The sequence below is a fragment of the Corythoichthys intestinalis genome, chromosome 1, assembly GCF_030265065.1.
Source record: "Corythoichthys intestinalis isolate RoL2023-P3 chromosome 1, ASM3026506v1, whole genome shotgun sequence".
Classification (NCBI taxonomy): domain Eukaryota; kingdom Metazoa; phylum Chordata; class Actinopteri; order Syngnathiformes; family Syngnathidae; genus Corythoichthys; species Corythoichthys intestinalis.
This window is the reverse complement of record NC_080395.1, coordinates 42,152,439-42,171,420: the sequence shown is the minus strand read 5'-3', so window position 1 is coordinate 42,171,420 and position 18,982 is coordinate 42,152,439. Positions and strand designations below refer to the sequence as shown.

The 18,982-nt window shown below is 38.8% G+C and overlaps 1 protein-coding gene and 1 long non-coding RNA gene across 2 annotated transcripts; one reads left to right on the top strand and one right to left on the bottom strand.

Moving 5' to 3' along the window:
* Positions 1 to 6,129: 6,129 nt before the first annotated feature.
* si:ch211-122f10.4 (cathepsin A-like) lies at positions 6,130 to 13,470 on the bottom strand. Its single transcript, XM_057844557.1, has 11 exons — positions 13,201 to 13,470; positions 12,387 to 12,498; positions 12,173 to 12,310; positions 11,372 to 11,530; positions 11,171 to 11,262; positions 8,866 to 8,950; positions 8,658 to 8,804; positions 8,443 to 8,591; positions 6,858 to 7,020; positions 6,598 to 6,687; positions 6,130 to 6,530 (listed from the first exon to the last, which is right to left on the bottom strand). Exons 1-11 carry the CDS (start codon positions 13,380 to 13,382, stop codon positions 6,441 to 6,443), a joined length of 1,407 nt encoding a protein of 468 aa, XP_057700540.1. The 5' UTR covers positions 13,383 to 13,470; the 3' UTR covers positions 6,130 to 6,440.
* A 3,288-nt stretch (positions 13,471 to 16,758) lies between these two features.
* On the top strand, positions 16,759 to 17,026 carry LOC130923040 (uncharacterized). The gene is made up of 2 exons (XR_009064646.1): positions 16,759 to 16,814; positions 16,930 to 17,026. It is a non-coding gene; the product is annotated as an uncharacterized LOC130923040 (long non-coding RNA).
* The last annotated feature ends 1,956 nt before the right edge of the window (positions 17,027 to 18,982 follow it).

Here is an 18,982-nt window from a genome sequence, read left to right as displayed (position 1 = left end):
ACATCAATGTCAATTTAGAATTTTCTTTTATTGACAAAGATGAGGGAACCCAGAAGCACAGCTACTTAGCCACAGCATACTAACATTTAACTACTGGTATATACAAGAAAGCAGAACATGTAATTACAAGACTATAACACAGAATACATGAGACACGTAGTTGACACTAAAAGCTTACAGAAATATTTGTGGAGCACAATGAATGCAATGCAACAGCATAATTGTCTTATACAACTTGTAAATGGCCTTTCTTCCACTTTCCAAACAGCTGCTAAACCGATTCACACTCACACGGATGCTTTTCTAGTGTCTCCCTGTTTTTGTGTGAAACTACAACAATAAAAAAAGATGTTCAATCGGCAACAATGCTGCAAACAACAAAAGAAGCCTATAGCTACAGTATATGTTAGGGTGACCATATTTTGATTTCCAAAAAAGAGGACACTCAGCCCGGCCTCAAGATACTTGACTTTTACTCGAAGTTCACTTAAAGATGTCTATATCACTTCAAAATATTTAAAGTGTGCCCCCGCACTCTGGATGGAAAAATGCAGTTTGAAAAAAAAAAAAAAAAAGACTAAAATATATATCATTCATTTTCCATGCCGCTTTTTCCTCACGAGGGTCGCGGAGGTGCTGGAGCCTATCCCAGCTAACTTCGGGCAGTATGCAGGAGACACCCTGAACTGGTTGCCAGCCAATCTCAGGGCACAAGGAGACATACAACCATTCACGCACACACTCATACCTACGGACAATTTAGAGTATTCAATCAGTCTACCATGTATGTTTTTGGGATGTGGGAGGAAACCGGAGTTCCCGGAGGAAACGCGCAGGCACGGGGAGAACATGCAAACTCCACACAGGAAGGGCGAAGCCCGGGATTCAACCCTTGATCTCAGAACTGTGAGGTGGATGTGCTAACCACTCAGCCACAGTGCCGTAAAAAAAAAAAAAAAATTAAATTAAATAAAAAATATATAATAATGCAGACCCATGGAAATGTAGTCCAGTCAACACACATACACACAGTAGGCTATGTGCCAACTAAACATTTGTATGAATTACTATCACGACAATTGTCCTTGACAAATTGTTATTCTCATTCAATTGATATTCTCATTCAATGTTCTAGATTGCACACAAACAATAACCGAAGTAAACTGACAAACTATTCAACCAGCATGTTTCCAAACGTAGCAGTACAAAACTACGTTTCCCATAATGCCTAGCGTGGATTAGCTTGCTCATAGCTAGCTGAGGCAAAAATCAAACTTTGCTATAAAAGTTTACAATCATCGGGAGCGCAACGATGCCAAAACCGATGTCAACACCAAACAGGATTTTACAGTCAAAGCTCCGACAGAAGTCAACAGCTGCCATTATATACGTATTTATCATTAAAAACATCAAATCGTCCACCCAGTAGATTGCGGTAATGCCTCATGATAGGGGCAAACTGCCAACAAAAACAAGAACTACTCCTTCCCTCCCATCTAGTAGGAGCCATGTCAACTGCTGCCACCCAGCGGCCGGAGAAATTCTCTTCAAATTGGTCCCGTGAAAAATCATAAAAACCGGACATTTTTATGAATTTATAAAACCCGCCCTGACGACGAGGATACTACGTGAAAGTAGGACTTGTCCGGGCAAAAGAGGACGTTTGGTCACCCTAGTATATGTAAACACTTGTATGAAACAGTGCTTAATTAAAAGTATTAAACACATTACGTCTCAAACATGCAACCTAAAGACAATATATAATGTGTATTTCTTACTTTGACGACAAAATACTTACAGACGTTGCTTAAACAAACGCCACAGAAGTTGTGAGAGTGGAGCTGCCATGTAGCCCAATGAATAACCTCCCGTTTGCATTCTTCTACTCTTTTTTTAAACCATAAATAAAATATCCACTAGATGACGCGCTTTACCTAACAGTAAAGACAGAATTTTCAATAGACAGAATTTACAATAAACATGACACAACTACTAATAGTGTACTGCACGTAACATGCACATTTGTTCATTAATATTCATGACGTTAGCAACTGTTGCTAGGGGGGGTCAAACTTGCGTTTGTCCCTCATGCTAGATGCATGTAAATAGTCAGGCACGTCGACAGGGGGGGGCAACCGGGTATGTTGTCCCGGGCCTCAGGACCATAGGGTCCCCTGAATGACTTAATTTATTTTACTTTACATTCACAAATTTCTTTTTTATTTAAATTATTGTATCGTCTGATTAAATATGTTCTTCTCGATATATACGTAAAAACGTTACCTTTTACCATATTAAAAATTTCAAATATATTTTTTCCTTTTATTGTACAACGCCCCCCCTCTGTTTAACAGAGAATGGTTTGACCCCGCCCCAGCGAACTCAAGGCTACACTGCGTAGGTAGTAACCTATTGAGCTGCGGTATGACGAGACATGCTGCTCTCGTTGAGCCGAGGAGAGAGAAGGTGATGGGAGATCAGGGATAGAGCAAGTTGGACATCCGGGCATTAATGACGTCACCAGCCACAACAAAGCGTCGCCAAATTGGAAAGGGGGCAAAAGACGAGTCACAAGCAGTTGCTCTGTCGTGCATTATAATACAAACGCGTTGAACTTTCGTCCTATTTGCGGTCTTTTTTCCGTCGGAATGACTAAAAGTTGCTGTGTTGCGGGTTGTCACACAAGGAAGAGTTCGGAGCCGCATTTGAAGTTCTTTATTCTTCCTCGTGAGAAGAAAGAAAAGGACAAGCAAATGGCTGAAAGCAATTAATCGAGGAACAGTAAAAGAAGACTGTTCCGTGGACTATTCTCGCCTGTGGGAACCTAAATCCAAGCACATTTACGTTTGCAGCAGAAATTTTATTACAGGTGAGTAAACTTTAATTTTTGCCCCAATTAGCTGCTAGGATTCAATAGACTAGGCAGTGGTTATTATTACCGTAACCGGCAACTCGCAAAGCGTGATTTTTTTTTTTTTGCCGTGAACTGCTCTGATTAGTCAATCGGTATATTATTAGCTTGGTAGGAATTGGTTATTTTGCCGTGACGTGTTCACGGCTAAATAACGCTTGGAGGCGAATTACCGGCTACGGCAGAAATAATCACTTCGTATATACTACCAATTTTCTCAGTTCCACGCAGTACATATTCCACGTAATTGATAAAGGTCAACTTACTGGGTGACTTTATGAGGTAGTTGTAGAGGTTTCCGAACTTTGGCAAATTATTTCATATAGTTGAATTGTCTCAATATATGACTTTAATTCAAATAATAATGCTATTTAAGATGTCATTTGTCATGTCATATACACTTTAAAACTAACCAGAATGTGAATGCATGACTGCTTTGACTGAGAATAAAAGGGTACATAATACAACTTATAAATGAACATATAAATATGAGTACATAACACGTTTATACCGTTGTTCTGCCAAAATATCCTACTCCTGCAAAACGTCTACCAATCGCACATTTGACACCCTAAGTACTACCGTGTGCTTTCAGTTTGAATGCGTACAGGAAGAACGTACTAAAAAATGCGCGAAGAAAATACTTACACGAAATAATATCAAACAAGGGTGATTTAAATACACTACGTGACTAATGTGGTCAGCAGATAAACACTCTGCTTTAAAGGTACCACATGAAAACAATGCTTTAACACGCCAAAAGTATTTTTGAGGCATTGAAAAGGTTAAAAAAAGACAATTTATATTGCAGTCAGGCAATAACATAAATGGCACTTAGATTTACTGTAAGGGGCCCTGAAGTTAAAATGGATTGGACTTCTATTGCTGTGAGTGTTTTCAATATCGATTTTACTCTTTTAATAACTACAACAACACACGCTACGCAAAGGCGTAGCAAGGGTCCCCGGGGGCCCCAGGCAACAAGCAACATGGGGCCCTTCGAACGTGTGCAAGTAAGTGGGACAGTTGGACTTGGAGCAATAGCATATTTCATAAAAGTATAATAACGCCTTGGTCTCATAGAGCGCTTTTTAGGACTCACAGTGCCCGGCTTCTACTACATTAGGACTTAAAACTACAGTAACATAGTACACTGACCACTGTCTTGCTTCCTATTCTCCTCTTCTGCTTTTTTTTCTTTTGTCGCTTCCAGAAGGATAACTTCTCTTCATTTTAGATATACGCCAATTTAAAAAAAGCCAAATCGCCGCTCACTTTCACTTAGACTCACGTGGGGTGGGAGTGTAGAGCGAGTGAAGACCCCCTGCTGGCTGGGGGCCCTAGGCAATTGCCTGCTTTGCCTAATGGGACGCGACGCCTCTGACTCTACGACCTGGGCTGACACTGAATGAGTTAAGCTATGATAACTTGGGAAAAAAAAGGTCCGCTGTTGTGACCACTGTCTCTGAAAGGGCTAAATATGACATCCTTTTTTTTTTTTTTTTTTTTTTTAAGAACAAAGAAAAAAATGACTTGAGATGTGATATAGATTTATGCTGTGACAACACTTGAAACTCAAAACACATCAAACTGTTTACCTAAACATGAATTTTCCTCCCCAGCTGGTATGGACTGGTAGTCTTTGGGATCGTTATGGTTTCGCTTGTAACATTCAACTTCGGCCTCACCACAACTAATTCCATCTGTCAGAATGTTGTCAGTTAATGGGAACATTTCTATCATTTTGTGGGCATTCTATATAGGACCTGAAAATGAGTGAATAATTTTGTACATTATGTAATCACGTGCTGAAGAAATTTGATGCTTCACGGTCATCTAATCAAAGTCTCAAGACTTTGCAATGTAGAATTGAAAATGAAGATTTGCAGGTGTTTTTTTTTTTTTACTATCAAAACTTCTAATTTTGTTTACTTCTAATCATATTTGAACAGTTTTCTACAAAACTAAGTAAATAACGTGCAACAATTGAAAATGTTTGTTAATTCACGCGAAAGTTTAGTGTGTACAAGATAGCCCCTTTGTGCAGTTTTAACTGGTATGTACACAAACAGGTGCATAATTTTGGCCAGGTACTTTAGCAGAAACAAACACCAAAGCTTGAAATTAGTTTACTTGACCTCAAGTGGCCACCACCACAGCAGAGTTGTATTTTTCAAAGCTATATTTTAGGTTTTGTCTTCTATGCTTCTACAACCCCTAGCAAAAAGTATGGAATCACCAGTCTTGAATGAGCACTCACTCAGACATTTGACTAGTATTATGAAATACCGATAAAAGGCTTGTAAAAATAATGAATAAGTTCAAAAGTGCAACTCTTTAGCATTCAGAAACCCTAAAAGAAATGAATAAAAAACATTGTGGTGGTCAGTAAATGTTACTTTTATATGATGAGTTTTTCTCCAAGGAATGATTTAAGTTTCAGCTCTGTGGCATGATGCAATGTCATCTTGGAAAAAGATTTCATTATCCACATATTATGAATTGAAGGGATAAGAAAGCCGTCTAAAATTTCAATGTAAACTGACTCATCACTGAAAATAACCTTCATCCAGTCATTCAGTCCATGACTGCCTCTCCTTAGCCCATTGCAGTCTTGTTATTTTCTGTTTAAGTGTCAATGATGGTTTCCTTTTAGCTTTCCTGTATGAAAACCCAATTTCCTTCAGGTGATTTTGCACAGTTCCGTCACATACTTTGATTCCAGCTTTCTCCCATTTCTTCTCATCTTGTTGTACATCTTCTGTTTTCAAGACATATGGCCTTTAGTTGTTTGTCATGACGTTTGGATGTCTTCCTCTGTCCACTTGGTCCAGATTTTTGATACATCTGACTGAACAGCCCACATCTTTGGTAACCATGCGTGTAGTGTTACCCTTTTTCAACAAGTTTGATAATTCTCTCCTTGGTCTCAAGAGACATCCCTCTTGTTGGAGCCATGATTCTTGTGAATCGACTTAGTCCAGCAGCCCTCTGAGGTGTGATAACTGCACTGTTTTACTGGTGATTCCATGCTTTTTGCTAGGAGTTATGCAAGTGTTTCTTTTATTAAACAAATCTGACATAAAACTGGGAACGTTAATTATTTTTTAACATTTGTGTCAAATGTTTTATGACTTGTTTTTCTGTGTTGTTTGTTGAATTATCACATGATGCATTATTGATCTGATAACAGAGCGTTGTTTTTCCAAGAATGGAGAATACGCCCATGGACAGATAGTTGAACAGTCTTTATTAAAAATGCAGTTTCAATGAAATCAATCAACTTCAGCATTATTGACCGATCACCTTGCATGACTGAAAAGTGCAAACTTGAATTGCAGTGCTCTAGATTCGTCTAGGTACAATTTTTCTTTGTACTTTGCCAAAACTGAAGTACACTGTGTGCTCTGAGACTGTAGGACAAAGTACAAAGATCAGAATGGTATGTGAATTCCCAACAGTTTCTTCCCTTAAAATCCAAATCCCCTGAAAAAAAGTAATGAGTGCAAATTGACCGCTCCAATTTCCATCAATCTGAGTAGGCACTATTTGTGATGAAGGACTGGAACATGTGAAGTGCAGGACGTGGAGCCCACTGTGGAACCATGTGACCAGCACCCTGAAAATGCAAGCAATAAACATTTGAGGCACACAAATATACTACTACTGTATAAAACTTGACTTACCTTGACTGTCAGGAATGTTACATTTCCATACATTTGGTAGAAACCTGCAACCTGGTTGTCAACGTGCCAGGGCTGGTACCGAGTAGTGGCCTGGGAACAACATGAATGATATCCTCGACCCACTGGGTTCTTTGTATGCAAGGTAATACTACATACTGATGAACCTCATGTGTTTAGGAATGTGTAAAATGATCTTAGTTTGTTTAAAAAAAAACAAAAACAAAAAAAAAAACGAATGATGAGATTTTGTGGGGCTCTACCTCAATGCCGAGGTCGTCCACAAACCACTGATCCCCTAGGAAGTTGCAGGCCATGTCCGTGTCCCCATTGTAGACGAGTGCCCGTAGGCCTAAAGTAAGCAACTTCAGATACACCTCCTTCACTGATGCGTACAGGTTGGTATAACTCTTGCCGACAGTGTCACTATAGACGGGAAAAGAAGGGTTAATATCAATTAGTTTAAAAAAAAAAACACAAAAAAAACACTTTAGTATTTCAAATGTAGGGAAATTAATTGGATTTATCTTTTTTTTTTTTTTTTTTAAATCTGTGAGGTAATCTTGCATCCTCTTTATGTCTGGAAAGTGTACTGTATTACTACGTGGCAACAACCAGCAGGGGGCACTATTAACTACCAAATAAACAATCAGAATTGCATTACATTTAACAAGTGTAGTTTTACGAAACATATACACTGTATTATCTTTCTGCTGTGAATTTGAATGTGTTTATCATTAGTAAATATCAATTCCATTTGAAGTGGGAGGGTGGCAGCGAATTATTCGCTATTGCTGTAGTAGTGTCTGAACAAGCCAATATGGAAATTAGGTTACAGTCGCGTATGGAGTAATTTATAATTAAATGAAAAAAACGCCCCCCCCCCCCCCCCAAAAAAATGTACCACTACAGTTTCAGCATGAGCCGATACCACCGGGTGTTTGAATCAGTCTCCAAAACTTGGTATCGGCGCAATACTACAAATAGTCCAGTAAAAACCCCAAATTCGACGTAAGTATTAGAACAAAAACTGCAGTAATGAAATAAAGACATGCATTGGTACCTCCACATACGAAGTTAATTTGTTCACAGACCTTGTGTGTAAGTGTAAACGCTCCTGTGTCGAGCAGGATTTTCCAATAGGAATAGATTATAATTCCATTCTTTCATTCCACAGCCCAAAAACCAACACTAAGTCCTTAATAAATACTGCTGTTGATATTGCAAATAGCAATTACAAAGAGCAAAACAAATACATTATGAATAAAAATCAGAATAATAATATAATACCTGTAACAAATCTGGTTCTAATGCGGAGAATGTATTCTGCGTGGTGTACCTGAACTGCGGGGCTGATGTGTTGTGTTGCACAAGTTCTGACATAAATGATTAAAAATCTGACTATCTCTTTGGCAATGGTACCACAATAATAATTGTCACCTGAACTCATAAAGACTGGCGAATGGAAGTCGGAGGAGTATTGTCAAGCAGTTCACGGCAGTGCACCCCACCCTCATATTTTTCCATCATTCCATCTTAATTTCAATGGTAAGCCTCACCTTTTTTCACCACCTGCTTTAACATTCTTGAACCCCTTGTTGAGTTCTCTTACAAGAAAATCCGCCTTGTGTCCGTCTTGCGGGAAAACAATGAAAATGCGACGCTGTCATAAATCGTCGTATTTCGAGCATTTCTCGGATGTAGAAACAAATGGCGAGTCCAATTTTACGTCGGATGTCGAAAAGATCGCGTATCGAAGCGATCATATGTCGAGGTACCACTGTACTTTGGAACTTTCCAGCATTTAAGTGAATTATTCCAAAAACGAATCTGTTGCTTCAACAATACCTGCACAGGTCCCATTTTGGCAGAATGTCAGGAATATGCAGGGCTTTCCTCACGTCGCCCCGGTTGAGCCAGTTTGCTTGCGCCGTGCTATTAATGCAAGGGGGGACCTCGCCCAGAGTGATGGAGAAGCGCGACCCGTCTGAATTCAGCTTCACATGAACAATTTCATTAAAATCCAATTTGCTTACCTCGAGGGCGGATATACTCACACTTACATCGTTGCTGCGTTTGCGGTAGTTTTTGAACAGGTGACTCATAGCCTTTTCATAGGCTGGGTGAAACCCACCGCGACCCTCGCAGTTCAAGTAAAGGGCATACTCATTAAGACCACTGTTATAGACTATATTAAAAGCCACACTGACCTGCGGGAAGATTAGAACAGGAGCAGTTTTGACATTTGAGATGCGACGCACACGTACATACCAGCATCTGGCATTTCTGGGAAGTGGAGTTGGAAAAGTTGCATCTTTGCTTCTCGCAGCAGTAATTGTTTAGATCACGCCACAAGCTGCACATGAGGAACAATGTTAAGTGTCCAACGCATTTTGAATGACAAGCCTGCCAGTAATCTGTCGCTAACAGCCCCTTAGAGTTCTAATGCAGGCATGAAAATGGGTCAGGGGTTAAAAAGGTGAGTAGGATGTGGAGGAATGTGTTCCGGCGTTCTGCCAAAATGTCCTCCATCGGCAAAATGTCCTACATGAGGCGAATTTGAACATTTTAATTTTTCACATAAGGCTTATTATTCGAGTTAGCGGGGGTTTAATTAGTTGAAGGAGTTGATTTCAACCACCATTTACTCGCACTAGCTTAGCCACTCCAGAGCCCTGAAACTAACAAATAACATGCAAACTACACAGAATTTGTTCAAATCAACTCCAACGACTAATTAAACCCCGGCTAACTCAAAGATGAAGCCTAATGTAAAAAATTCTGAACTTCCCCTTCAAAATAAAGACAATGAATATGGCCATTAAAATGTTGTCTATAAAAGTTTTAGAGCAATAAAACAAACAACAAAAATGAATGAAATGAACAAGAATCGTTCGAAGTATTTCATAATGGGTCCAAATTTTTTTTAGAACAGATCATGTGACTAAAGCATCTTAGAGACAGCCGTTTGCTTTGCTTAGCCAAAACTACAGCTGAGGACGCAAGATGGATATTTAGAATTTCTTTAAGCTAAGCTAAGCTACCTAAGCTTTCAAAACCTTCAACGACAACTGAGCTTGAACCGAAGATTGAGCACGAGCAGTATCAAAAGGTCCTGGCTGTCTTATTACCTGTTGTGCTGTAATTCCAAGTGGTGATTGAATTGGATGCTTTTCGCGGTCGACAGTCTTTTTGAGCCAGCGCAAAGTTACTGGACAAAAATGTGAAGTAATGGCTGTGTTTCCAGTGTGCAAATGCAGCCGTTTGTAGTATATCTCCTGCCTATTTCATTGTATCCTGGTGAGGTAGCAAGGCTATGTTGTTTTGGCCGCAAACTCCCAGTGCTCACGGCTCACGCATGATGGTAATACACGTGAGGCGTTTTTTTCCCTCCCCGATTAGAAAATGTGACATGTGATGTCACTCCCATGACTACAGTATTCTTCTTTCTACATACATAATGGGGCAATAACAAAATAGTAACGCACAGGTATCAAGGAAAGTAACTTTAATTAGATTACTGATTTAGAAAAATGAACGCGTTAATTGCTCTTTACTGAAAGTAATCAGATTACAGTTACGCATTACTCACATAACGCGTTACTGACAACACTGCTTTTATATTACCGTTAAATGTACAAGCTTGACGCTAAATTAACGGGAGCTATTTTTTCACCAGAGATTTGGCTAGCTGTCATACCGCAAAATATGAAAACGATTGAAACCATTACTCAATTCAATATGCTGGCAAATGCATTCATCTAAAAAAAAAATTGGGAGTGAGACCTCTCCTCGTCCAGCGAACGTGAATTTGTGATTAGGACAAGATCATCTTTCGCAATTAGCGATCTTTGACGCGCTCTTTTTTTCCCCCCTGCATTCAAACTTATTTCTCTCAGCGGCTGTGATTAACCTCAATGAAGTTGCTCTCCTAGCTAAGCCTTGCCTATCATTCGTCTTTGTAAGTTTTTAGTAACTTTGTGTACTGAATTTGAAAGGAAAATGTGTGTTTTGTTTTTAACGAACTTTTTCATGAAGCTAAACTGTTGAAGCTACTCACACGTTGAAAATACGATTGTACAACGTTTTAAATGTATTCTTTTGGTATATTTCAGTTACCACGATTTGAGAGCTAAATAAATTGAAGAAAAGTACGGCTTGTGTTTGGAGTGTTTGTTTTTGGGTTTGTTGGAATAGCGTCACTGACACACGCAGCATCAAACAGGGGAAGGGCTAAGGGCTGCGGCGCCAAGCCACTTCTGGGTGCATTTTTGTCACATGAAAAATACAAATACGTACTACTGTATGACGGAAAATTTTAGTGGTTTTGTAACCACGACGTTTTCATAGCATGCTAAACCGTGAAGGTAACCGGCACATGCCTACACCTGACCCCCCCCCCCCCCCCCCCCCTAAAAAGTTTCTCCTACGGATCTACACGTTTCACGTAGGTCATCCTTTTTGACTTCGAATGGCGAATTTCGCCGAAAGGTGAAAGATTTTCATGCCTGCTAATGGATTGGAGGTCTATTACTGTCAATGGCAGTCATTGAGATAAACTAAAAAACCATCTTACTCTTCTCCAAACAGTCCATGGTAGTAGCCAAAATAAATCAAAGTCTGGTCATTGAGTGCATAGCTGCTGAGACCGTTTCCTACAGCAAAGCCCTAAAAAAAAACAAAAAACAACCATACAATTAATAGTGAAATTTCTACGTAAGAAAGTAACTTTTAGGTTTTATCTTTATCACTTTTATCATAAACCCACATTACTTACCTTAAAGTTGACGTTGTCATTTCCCATTGTGATGCGTAAACTGAGGGTTGGTACATAAATTCCGCCGTAACTTTCTCCAAAGATGAAAAAGTCGTTCCGAGTAAAGCTTGGAAACTTGGCAAAAAAACTCTGCAGTGCTTTGTAATTGTCTTCGGCAACCTAAACGCAAGACGTAAAAGGCTGTTTCTTAGTGCTTTACACAGGAAAGCTGGCATAAACAACTGTTTTGGTGGTAGATTCATTACCGAATAGTTTTACGATTAGTCGACTAATTGGCTCATATAAATATCACATGTTAATTACAGTTGTTTTCCTCTGAGCTTTACACTTTAGCTGTCTACGTTCAATGGTTAAAAAAAACTGCGCAGAGAAAACTTGGACTATGAACATTGTGTAACTATGTTACTCTACGTTTTTTTTTTTCCAAAGTAAAAGCAGGTGTTTGCTAATATTTAAATTCAATTATAAAGATGATCATTTTTTTCCTTTGTTTTTTATTTAAAATATTAAAAAATATTAAATGATATTAAATATCATATTATGAATATTAAAGAAATTTAAAGTACATTGGACCTATTTAAAAAAAATAAAAATAAAATCAAAACGTGTAAAAATAAATAAGAATATTCACTGATATAAGGCTAAAAAAATGATTTGGACAATTTTTTGGTCAGAAATGTCTCTAAACCATTGATCCACAATGAAAACAGTTTTTGATTAATGTCATAAGTTGTCCATAAATTTATTAATCGTGGCAGTTTTACTCAGTGAGTAGGTGAATCAATCAGCGACTAAACTCACCTGATTGTCATCCGTGGCGTAGTCGCCATCATTGGAGTAGGAGTAGCCGACGCCAGCGGGTGATTCTAAATAGAGTACGTTTGCGATCCTGTTCCAGCTGAAAGAGTTTTCGTACAAAGTGGCTCCATCATCTCTTACCTGAAAAGAAAATGAATAACATAAATTACTCTAACAGCATTTCTGTGTCAATTATTCACACTGTGGGCTTGCTCACATGAAAAGGTCCATTCTCTGACAGGAATCCGTCCAGCGAGCTGCAGCCCGGTCCTCCGTTTAGCCACAATACCAGCGGGTCTTTGACTGGGTCCCTTTGAGAGGTCACAAACCTGTACCACCACAGAAAACAACCACATTAGATTTGTTGATTTAGTTTTTAAGTGAATATTATAAGAGCCATTGATGTACAGAATACCGTACCACATATACACCCAAGGGATGTCCCCGATTCGATCACATAATTGGAAATCATAAGAAGATCAGAATCAAGTTAAAAAGAAAAAGATTGAGTCTTTAAAATTGTATTTTTTTGGAGTATTAAGTTAACACATTGGCTGCCATTGATGACGGTAGACGTCCAATCCAGGCAAATTGGATTTGACGTCTATCGCTGTTAATGGCAGTGAAAATGATCACTCAATGCTAGCCTTTCCAGTTGAAATGGATTTGACATCTATAACTGTCATCAGCAGTGAATGAGTTCATGGCTACAAGCAAAGAAAATAATACAGCGCTGTAAGGATACTGTATATATACATATATTTACACTACTGAAACAAACTTTTCAAAACAAAGAGAAAATGTCCAGCGACAGAAAAAAAACTATAAAACCAAGATAGCATTGCACACTCAACCTATTCGCCATTTTGCCAGACCTCCCGATTGAAATGGATTGGACGTCTACTGCATTCAAAGGCAGTGAAATAGTTCATTTCGGCTTTGGAGTTGAGAACGAAAGTTTTCAAGACATTACACAAAAAGGAATAGATTAACGTGCCAACGTGTGTTTCTTTTGTGTTGATTCCTCTCACCAATAATGGAGAAACTTGCCGGGTCTTGCCTGGAGGTGTCCCGACCACTGACGGTAGTTCGGTTTGAACGTCATGCCGGGGAGATGGCTCACCTCGTCGGGAGCATAATGTGCCCGACAGCCGAGCTGGAATACCGCTGACACGGACAACAACAAGGCTAAAGAATGACCAATTGCATACATAGTCTGACTTTGCTGGTGGAGATTAAAGCAGAGTAAGAGAAGCTAGTTTTTATACACTTGCGCGTGACTTCCTTATAAAACATGTCACGTGACAGCGCGGCTTCGTCACGTGCTGTTTTGTTACTTTAGTTGCTAAAAAAACATTTTGTTGATTGATTTTCTTTAAATGTTTATTTATTTTCTAATTTGTAGACTGTTCACCCTTGAAATTTGTGTATTTGATGTTCTATCGTTAAAAAAAAAAAAAACTTCTTTTAGCACCACGTTAACTACGTTAGCAAAAAAAATAATATTTTTTTGCCACTCGTGAAAAGTACTTTAACTATATATTTATGGATTTATTCATTAATTTGTTTATTTCTTTCAAATAAAATAAACCACATTGAAAGAAGTGAAACAGGAGGTAGGTCCTGATGGGGGTGCTGGAAGTCACTCACAGCAGGGGGTGCTGAGGATTTTGTTTTTTTCTCATCCCAAAACAGCCGTTTCGCTCCAAATTTGTAATGCTCACATTTTTTCTCCATACAAGGCGTGCACAATGGCAGTACACACGAATGCTTGATAGTTGACGGACCACTACTAGGCTACTACAAAGACAGCGTTCTATTTCACCAACAGTGTGTGGTGGAGTTATTGTGTTGGAAATAAAAGCACCCGTGTATTATAATGCAAATCCCTAAACTTTGAAAGCTAAAAGGACCGACAAGCCTTGGTTTAGCACCCACTTTTCACAACACTCAAATAAATTACACACAAATATCCAACAGTGGTCTGCACAGCTGATGCTCAACAGCAACAACAAGCTTGCCAGGCTCTGCCAGACTTTTCTCCCTGTATTTTTCATGCACTGAGAGAAATAGTCTGGGAACAATGCCATTAACAGCCTTTTCGAGCAGGTACAAAATCAATCGACAAATCAGATTCGTTTATTTGCGTGACGTGCTCTTAACGAGCAACGTCACTCTTGCGCGTCGGAAGTCGTCTCAACAACAAAGCTGAACAGGAGAGCTGAGAATATGTTCCAATCCACGGTAAAATCAGTTTTAAATGACCAAAAACATATCGACACGAGTCATTGACAACAGTCTGTCCCGCGCTAGCCATGTTGAATAAACTCCGCTCTCCTCGTACGTTTACTTCCGCGCGCAAGTCCCTCGTCCTGCCCTCGTCGCTTTAATAACGTGACGTCTGCCTTGCCCGTCGCTGATTGGTCCACTCCGCTGTCTGTTTGCTGTGGCTTGCCCCGCCCTGGAAATTGTATCCGCGGGAATGGTGGCCAGACTCAATAGCTGGAACAGCGGTGAGTCTGGTGTACCAGGCTAACAACAAGCAATAATATGGCTATAATGCAAGCGTGTCTTACTTATTTGAAGTTGTCCATGGTCTGAATCTGCAGCTAAAATTTCCTCACTGGGCACTATTATAAACAATCATAATCATCATCATTTTCGTCAGCGAATAAAATTTTAGAACATTTTGCTATTTTTCTAAAGAAAAAAATCACTAATTCTTTTTTGCACCGTGTTAACGCCTCTTCTGTCAACAGTTAACTTTTCCGTTTCAATAGCGCCTTATTCAACGTGACCTGGTAGGGAGCAAGGTGTCAGTTGGTGACCAGGTAATTAACAAGAAAACCTTTTTCAAGATATATATTTAATCCCCAAAGTTAAATACACTATGGTTTCAATATGTTTTATTTATTGGATTCATTGAAAAAAAAATATTAATAATAATAATAACAACAACAACAACAACAACAAAAAAAGAATCTACCAAAATAAAATTTCCCCCCTCACCAACACCAGGGGATGCTGTATCACCCTCAACACCCCACAAGAGAGTCTGGCTGCAGCCCGCCTCTCTCAGTACCCTGCGCCGCTCGTCTCCTCTCGCACCCCACGTCCAGCGCCACTGGGTCCTGATAACATATTGGTGTACAGTACTGTGTATATATGAAGGTACCTAACAGAAGAGATGGACAATTTTCAAGATTTTTTAATTCTAAGAGAGAGAGAAGATGCGTGAAAAGAACTAACACCCCGTCAAATCTACTAAAATAGAGGATATGGAATTTATATCCTAATACACATTTACAAAAAAAATGTCCTTTCGTCTAAATTTATTCTAAAATTTAAATGAATTCATTGCCTTCTGCCTTCAATTGGAAGTGCACTATGCCGTCACTATTTACTACTGGCAAAGATATGTGACATAATACATATTATCTCAAGTAAATTAGGATAATTTCCCGTGTCAAACCTGATGATCCCTGCTAAAACTAGAGGACAGCGAATGGAAACTAGAAACTGCAATTTCGGGAGAAATTACACCTGGGTCTTTCCTCTGTGGAGATACAGATCTTAGCCCCACTCAGGTCTATCAATAGAATGGACAATAATGCCAGTCACTGGAATTAAACAAAGTAAACGCCATTAGAAATGAATGGGAAAATTGGACGTCCATGTCTGTCAATGGCAGCACCCTCCATAAGCGTCAATGGAATTGGGGACATTTGGGGTAAAGGTCCTATTGATATCTGGTGATTTCCTACTGATATGGGGACATTTTTTGTTTTTGCCATTGAAAATGAATGGGGAAAAGTTTGGACGTCCATGGACGTCAATGGTATCAGCTTACATAGGCGTCAATGGAATCCAAGTACAATGGCATCAGTAGAATGAAAAAACATGATTAAATGCCATTAGAAATGAATGGGAAATTTGGACGGAAATTAATGTTTGAACTGACTTCGGCTTATCATAAACTGCGTGTTTAGCGTTGACAGTCACTGATTGTCAATCAGTTCCACCGTGTAAAACGGACTAGGAATGTCAAACAAATCAACATTGATAGCCCGGCTCCCAAACTTCAAATTTCCCTTAGAACCTGAACAAATCGATGCATTTACATAGGCAAAAGTCCATTGGCAGCCTGAGCTCCTTTGGGCATACAGATAAGTATTCCTACACCAAAGGCTGTTTGTGTTTCACCACTGGCACATTTCGAGTCAATTCAGATGTTATGATGTTTTTCTATTAATGAGTTCTTTCACATCCAGAAAAGCCTATAAAACTTTCAAATCAATTTCAAAAGCGGCAAGGGGACCATAGATGTCGTGTTTCTTAACAAAATCTAATTCAGCTAAATTCTTTTCAAGCTTCCCTTCCCACCGTCTAATGTGGTTTTACACAGACCCAAAAATAATTATATATATATATAAAAAAGCTTTTCTTTTAATCCAAATTTACTTAGTTTCTAACACTAATGAAGTAGAATACTGTATTTTCGAGACCTTTCATTTGAGGATCTTTTCTGCCCTCTATTGGCAGGTTTGTTAACAGGCGGCAAGACGTTGCCATGGCAACACTTGTTTAAAGCAGGTCCGTATTGCCGCTCCTTCTTGATAACTTCAAACGACGCATATCAACAATGGTGAGCCAAAATATGTCCTGTACTTATAATGAGCTTGAAAGATATGTTGTATCAGCTGTAAGAGCCCGAACGTGGAGCATAATGACATTTTGGCTAACATGCTAACTTTGTCCAGCCGCCTAAAAAGAAAAGCTCGGGTAAAAAGTCAGCCAAGGTCAAGTCTGCTGCGCTCATAGATGGACTCACCAAAGACGAGCTGTCAAAGGAGCAGGTCAGAGGAAAAACTATGACTCTATAATGGAGTAGGGATGATGTAACAGCATAACCTGCATGTACACTTTTTGCTCGGGATGGGATATTAATAAGACCAAACAGATAGGGTGAACGAGGGTCAGGGCTACATTTCTCACGAATACGAACCTAATTAATTGATATGCTAAATCAGGGGTGCTCATTATGTCGATCACAATTGACTAGTCAATCGCAACGCTAGTTTGGAAAGCTCGTGGCATCAATTTAAATTATTATTATTATTTTTTTTAATTTACGTACTTAATTATGATTATTTTATGTGTATGTTGTGTTGTGTGAGCAAAATATGAGGTTATGCATATATGAGGTTTTCTCTCTCTAAGCACTTTCTTGCTCACCTTTTTCTGGTTCTGTAGTTTCCAGCAGAGTTCATTACATATCTCACAGTTTAAATAACGTTAACAGTAGAAAACAGAAACAGTAGGACACGTCTAAGCTTCCTACTCGAGTTTTGCAGGTTAGCAAGTTCACACAGTTTAATGGTATGTTAACTTTGATGCAGGTCAGACTTTCAGAAGCAAAATTAGTGGTGTGTTTCCTACCTTCACGACATTTGTGTCTTTTTAAATAACCGTATTGGCCCGAATATAGGACGGTGTTTTTTGCATTGAAATTAATATGAGAAAGAGGGGGTCGTCTTAAATTCGCGGTCTAGACGTTTTACCCATTCAAGACACAAGATGGCGCCAGATATCATCGAAGCGATGTTCTGTCATGAGAGATCTCAGCTACTCTCAAGTTTAACCAGTTTGCATTATTTTATTGCAATGTTTTTCGTTATTCAGATTTGTTTCAAGACTACAGTTACAGTTAGACTTCACTTTGATGGTTAATGCAGTTATTGCCATTGTGTTGTTTTATCACAATAGATCGGTTTATTTACATTTTGAAAACCACAAACCATTCATTTATGAATGGGATTGCACTTTAGTTTACATATTTAAATGTTCAGATATCAAGATTTGAATGAGGCAAAATAACATGTTTTTTTTTTTTTTTTTTTTTTTTTTTAATATATATTGTTAGAATCATTTGTTTCGGATGTACTGTAATTATTTTCTGTATAAAAATTAATTTGGTGTTCAAAAAGTCCTTTTTCAAACTTGAGTCTTGAAAAACAAGTGGTCGTCTTGTCATCAGAGCCGTCTTATATTCGGCCCAATACGGTATTTAAAGTGACTGCTGCTGGCCGAAATATTTATTTCTAATATCCCTCGACTTCGAAGGGGGGATGGAGGCAGCATGTTGTTGACACTTATATCTGTTGGTCCTGTGTGAGTGTGAGGGAGCGTATGTGCGTGGGGAGTGGGTCAAGTCATCAGCCAATCAAACGTGCAATTGATGGGGGAAAAAATGGACCGGAGCATTCATTAAATAAAATGGGTAAAGTGTGAACATAATGAAAATAATTCACTTAATAATGGTAGGGTCAATTCTATCCTTACAACATATGGGAAGACAATCTAAATTACCTATCTAACTGAACATATAAGGTTGCTTAAAAGTTGGTGGGGACAATTTGAGCATCCTGAAAAGTTGGTAGTGTTATGTCCCTACCATCCCTATGCAAACCTACGCCCTTGCAGTATAAACTGTATGAGATTTCGTCTTACAGAATGGTTAAAAAGGACTTCTGTTCACCTTGTGCCACCATAATGACCAACAATAAAATACCCTTTGATTTTAAGCTGTTTTCACTCGAAAACTCCTGAAATGTACTTTAAAAAAAATTACTGTACCTGTAGTAAAGAAAACATTTTTTGTGTCATGAGTACAATAGCCTAGCAAATACTCATATTCAATATTAGTAACTCTTTATGAGGCAAGTGACTACTTTTTACCAATTAAGAAACAAAAACATAACCCTTAAAGAACCGGCTAAAATGCGATGTGCACATATGTGAACGGCAGGTCTT

Coding starts and splice junctions, on each gene's coding strand:
- si:ch211-122f10.4 (XM_057844557.1), bottom strand. CDS start 13,382: ATGTATGCAATTGGTCATTCTTTAGCCTTGTTGTTGTCCGTGTCAGCG. Junction 11,531..12,172: donor ACGCCACGGATGACAATCAG/GTGAGTTTAGTC, acceptor TCTTGCGTTTAG/GTTGCCGAAGACAATTACAA. Junction 8,805..8,865: donor CCCAGAAATGCCAGATGCTG/GTATGTACGTGT, acceptor ATCTTCCCGCAG/GTCAGTGTGGCTTTTAATAT.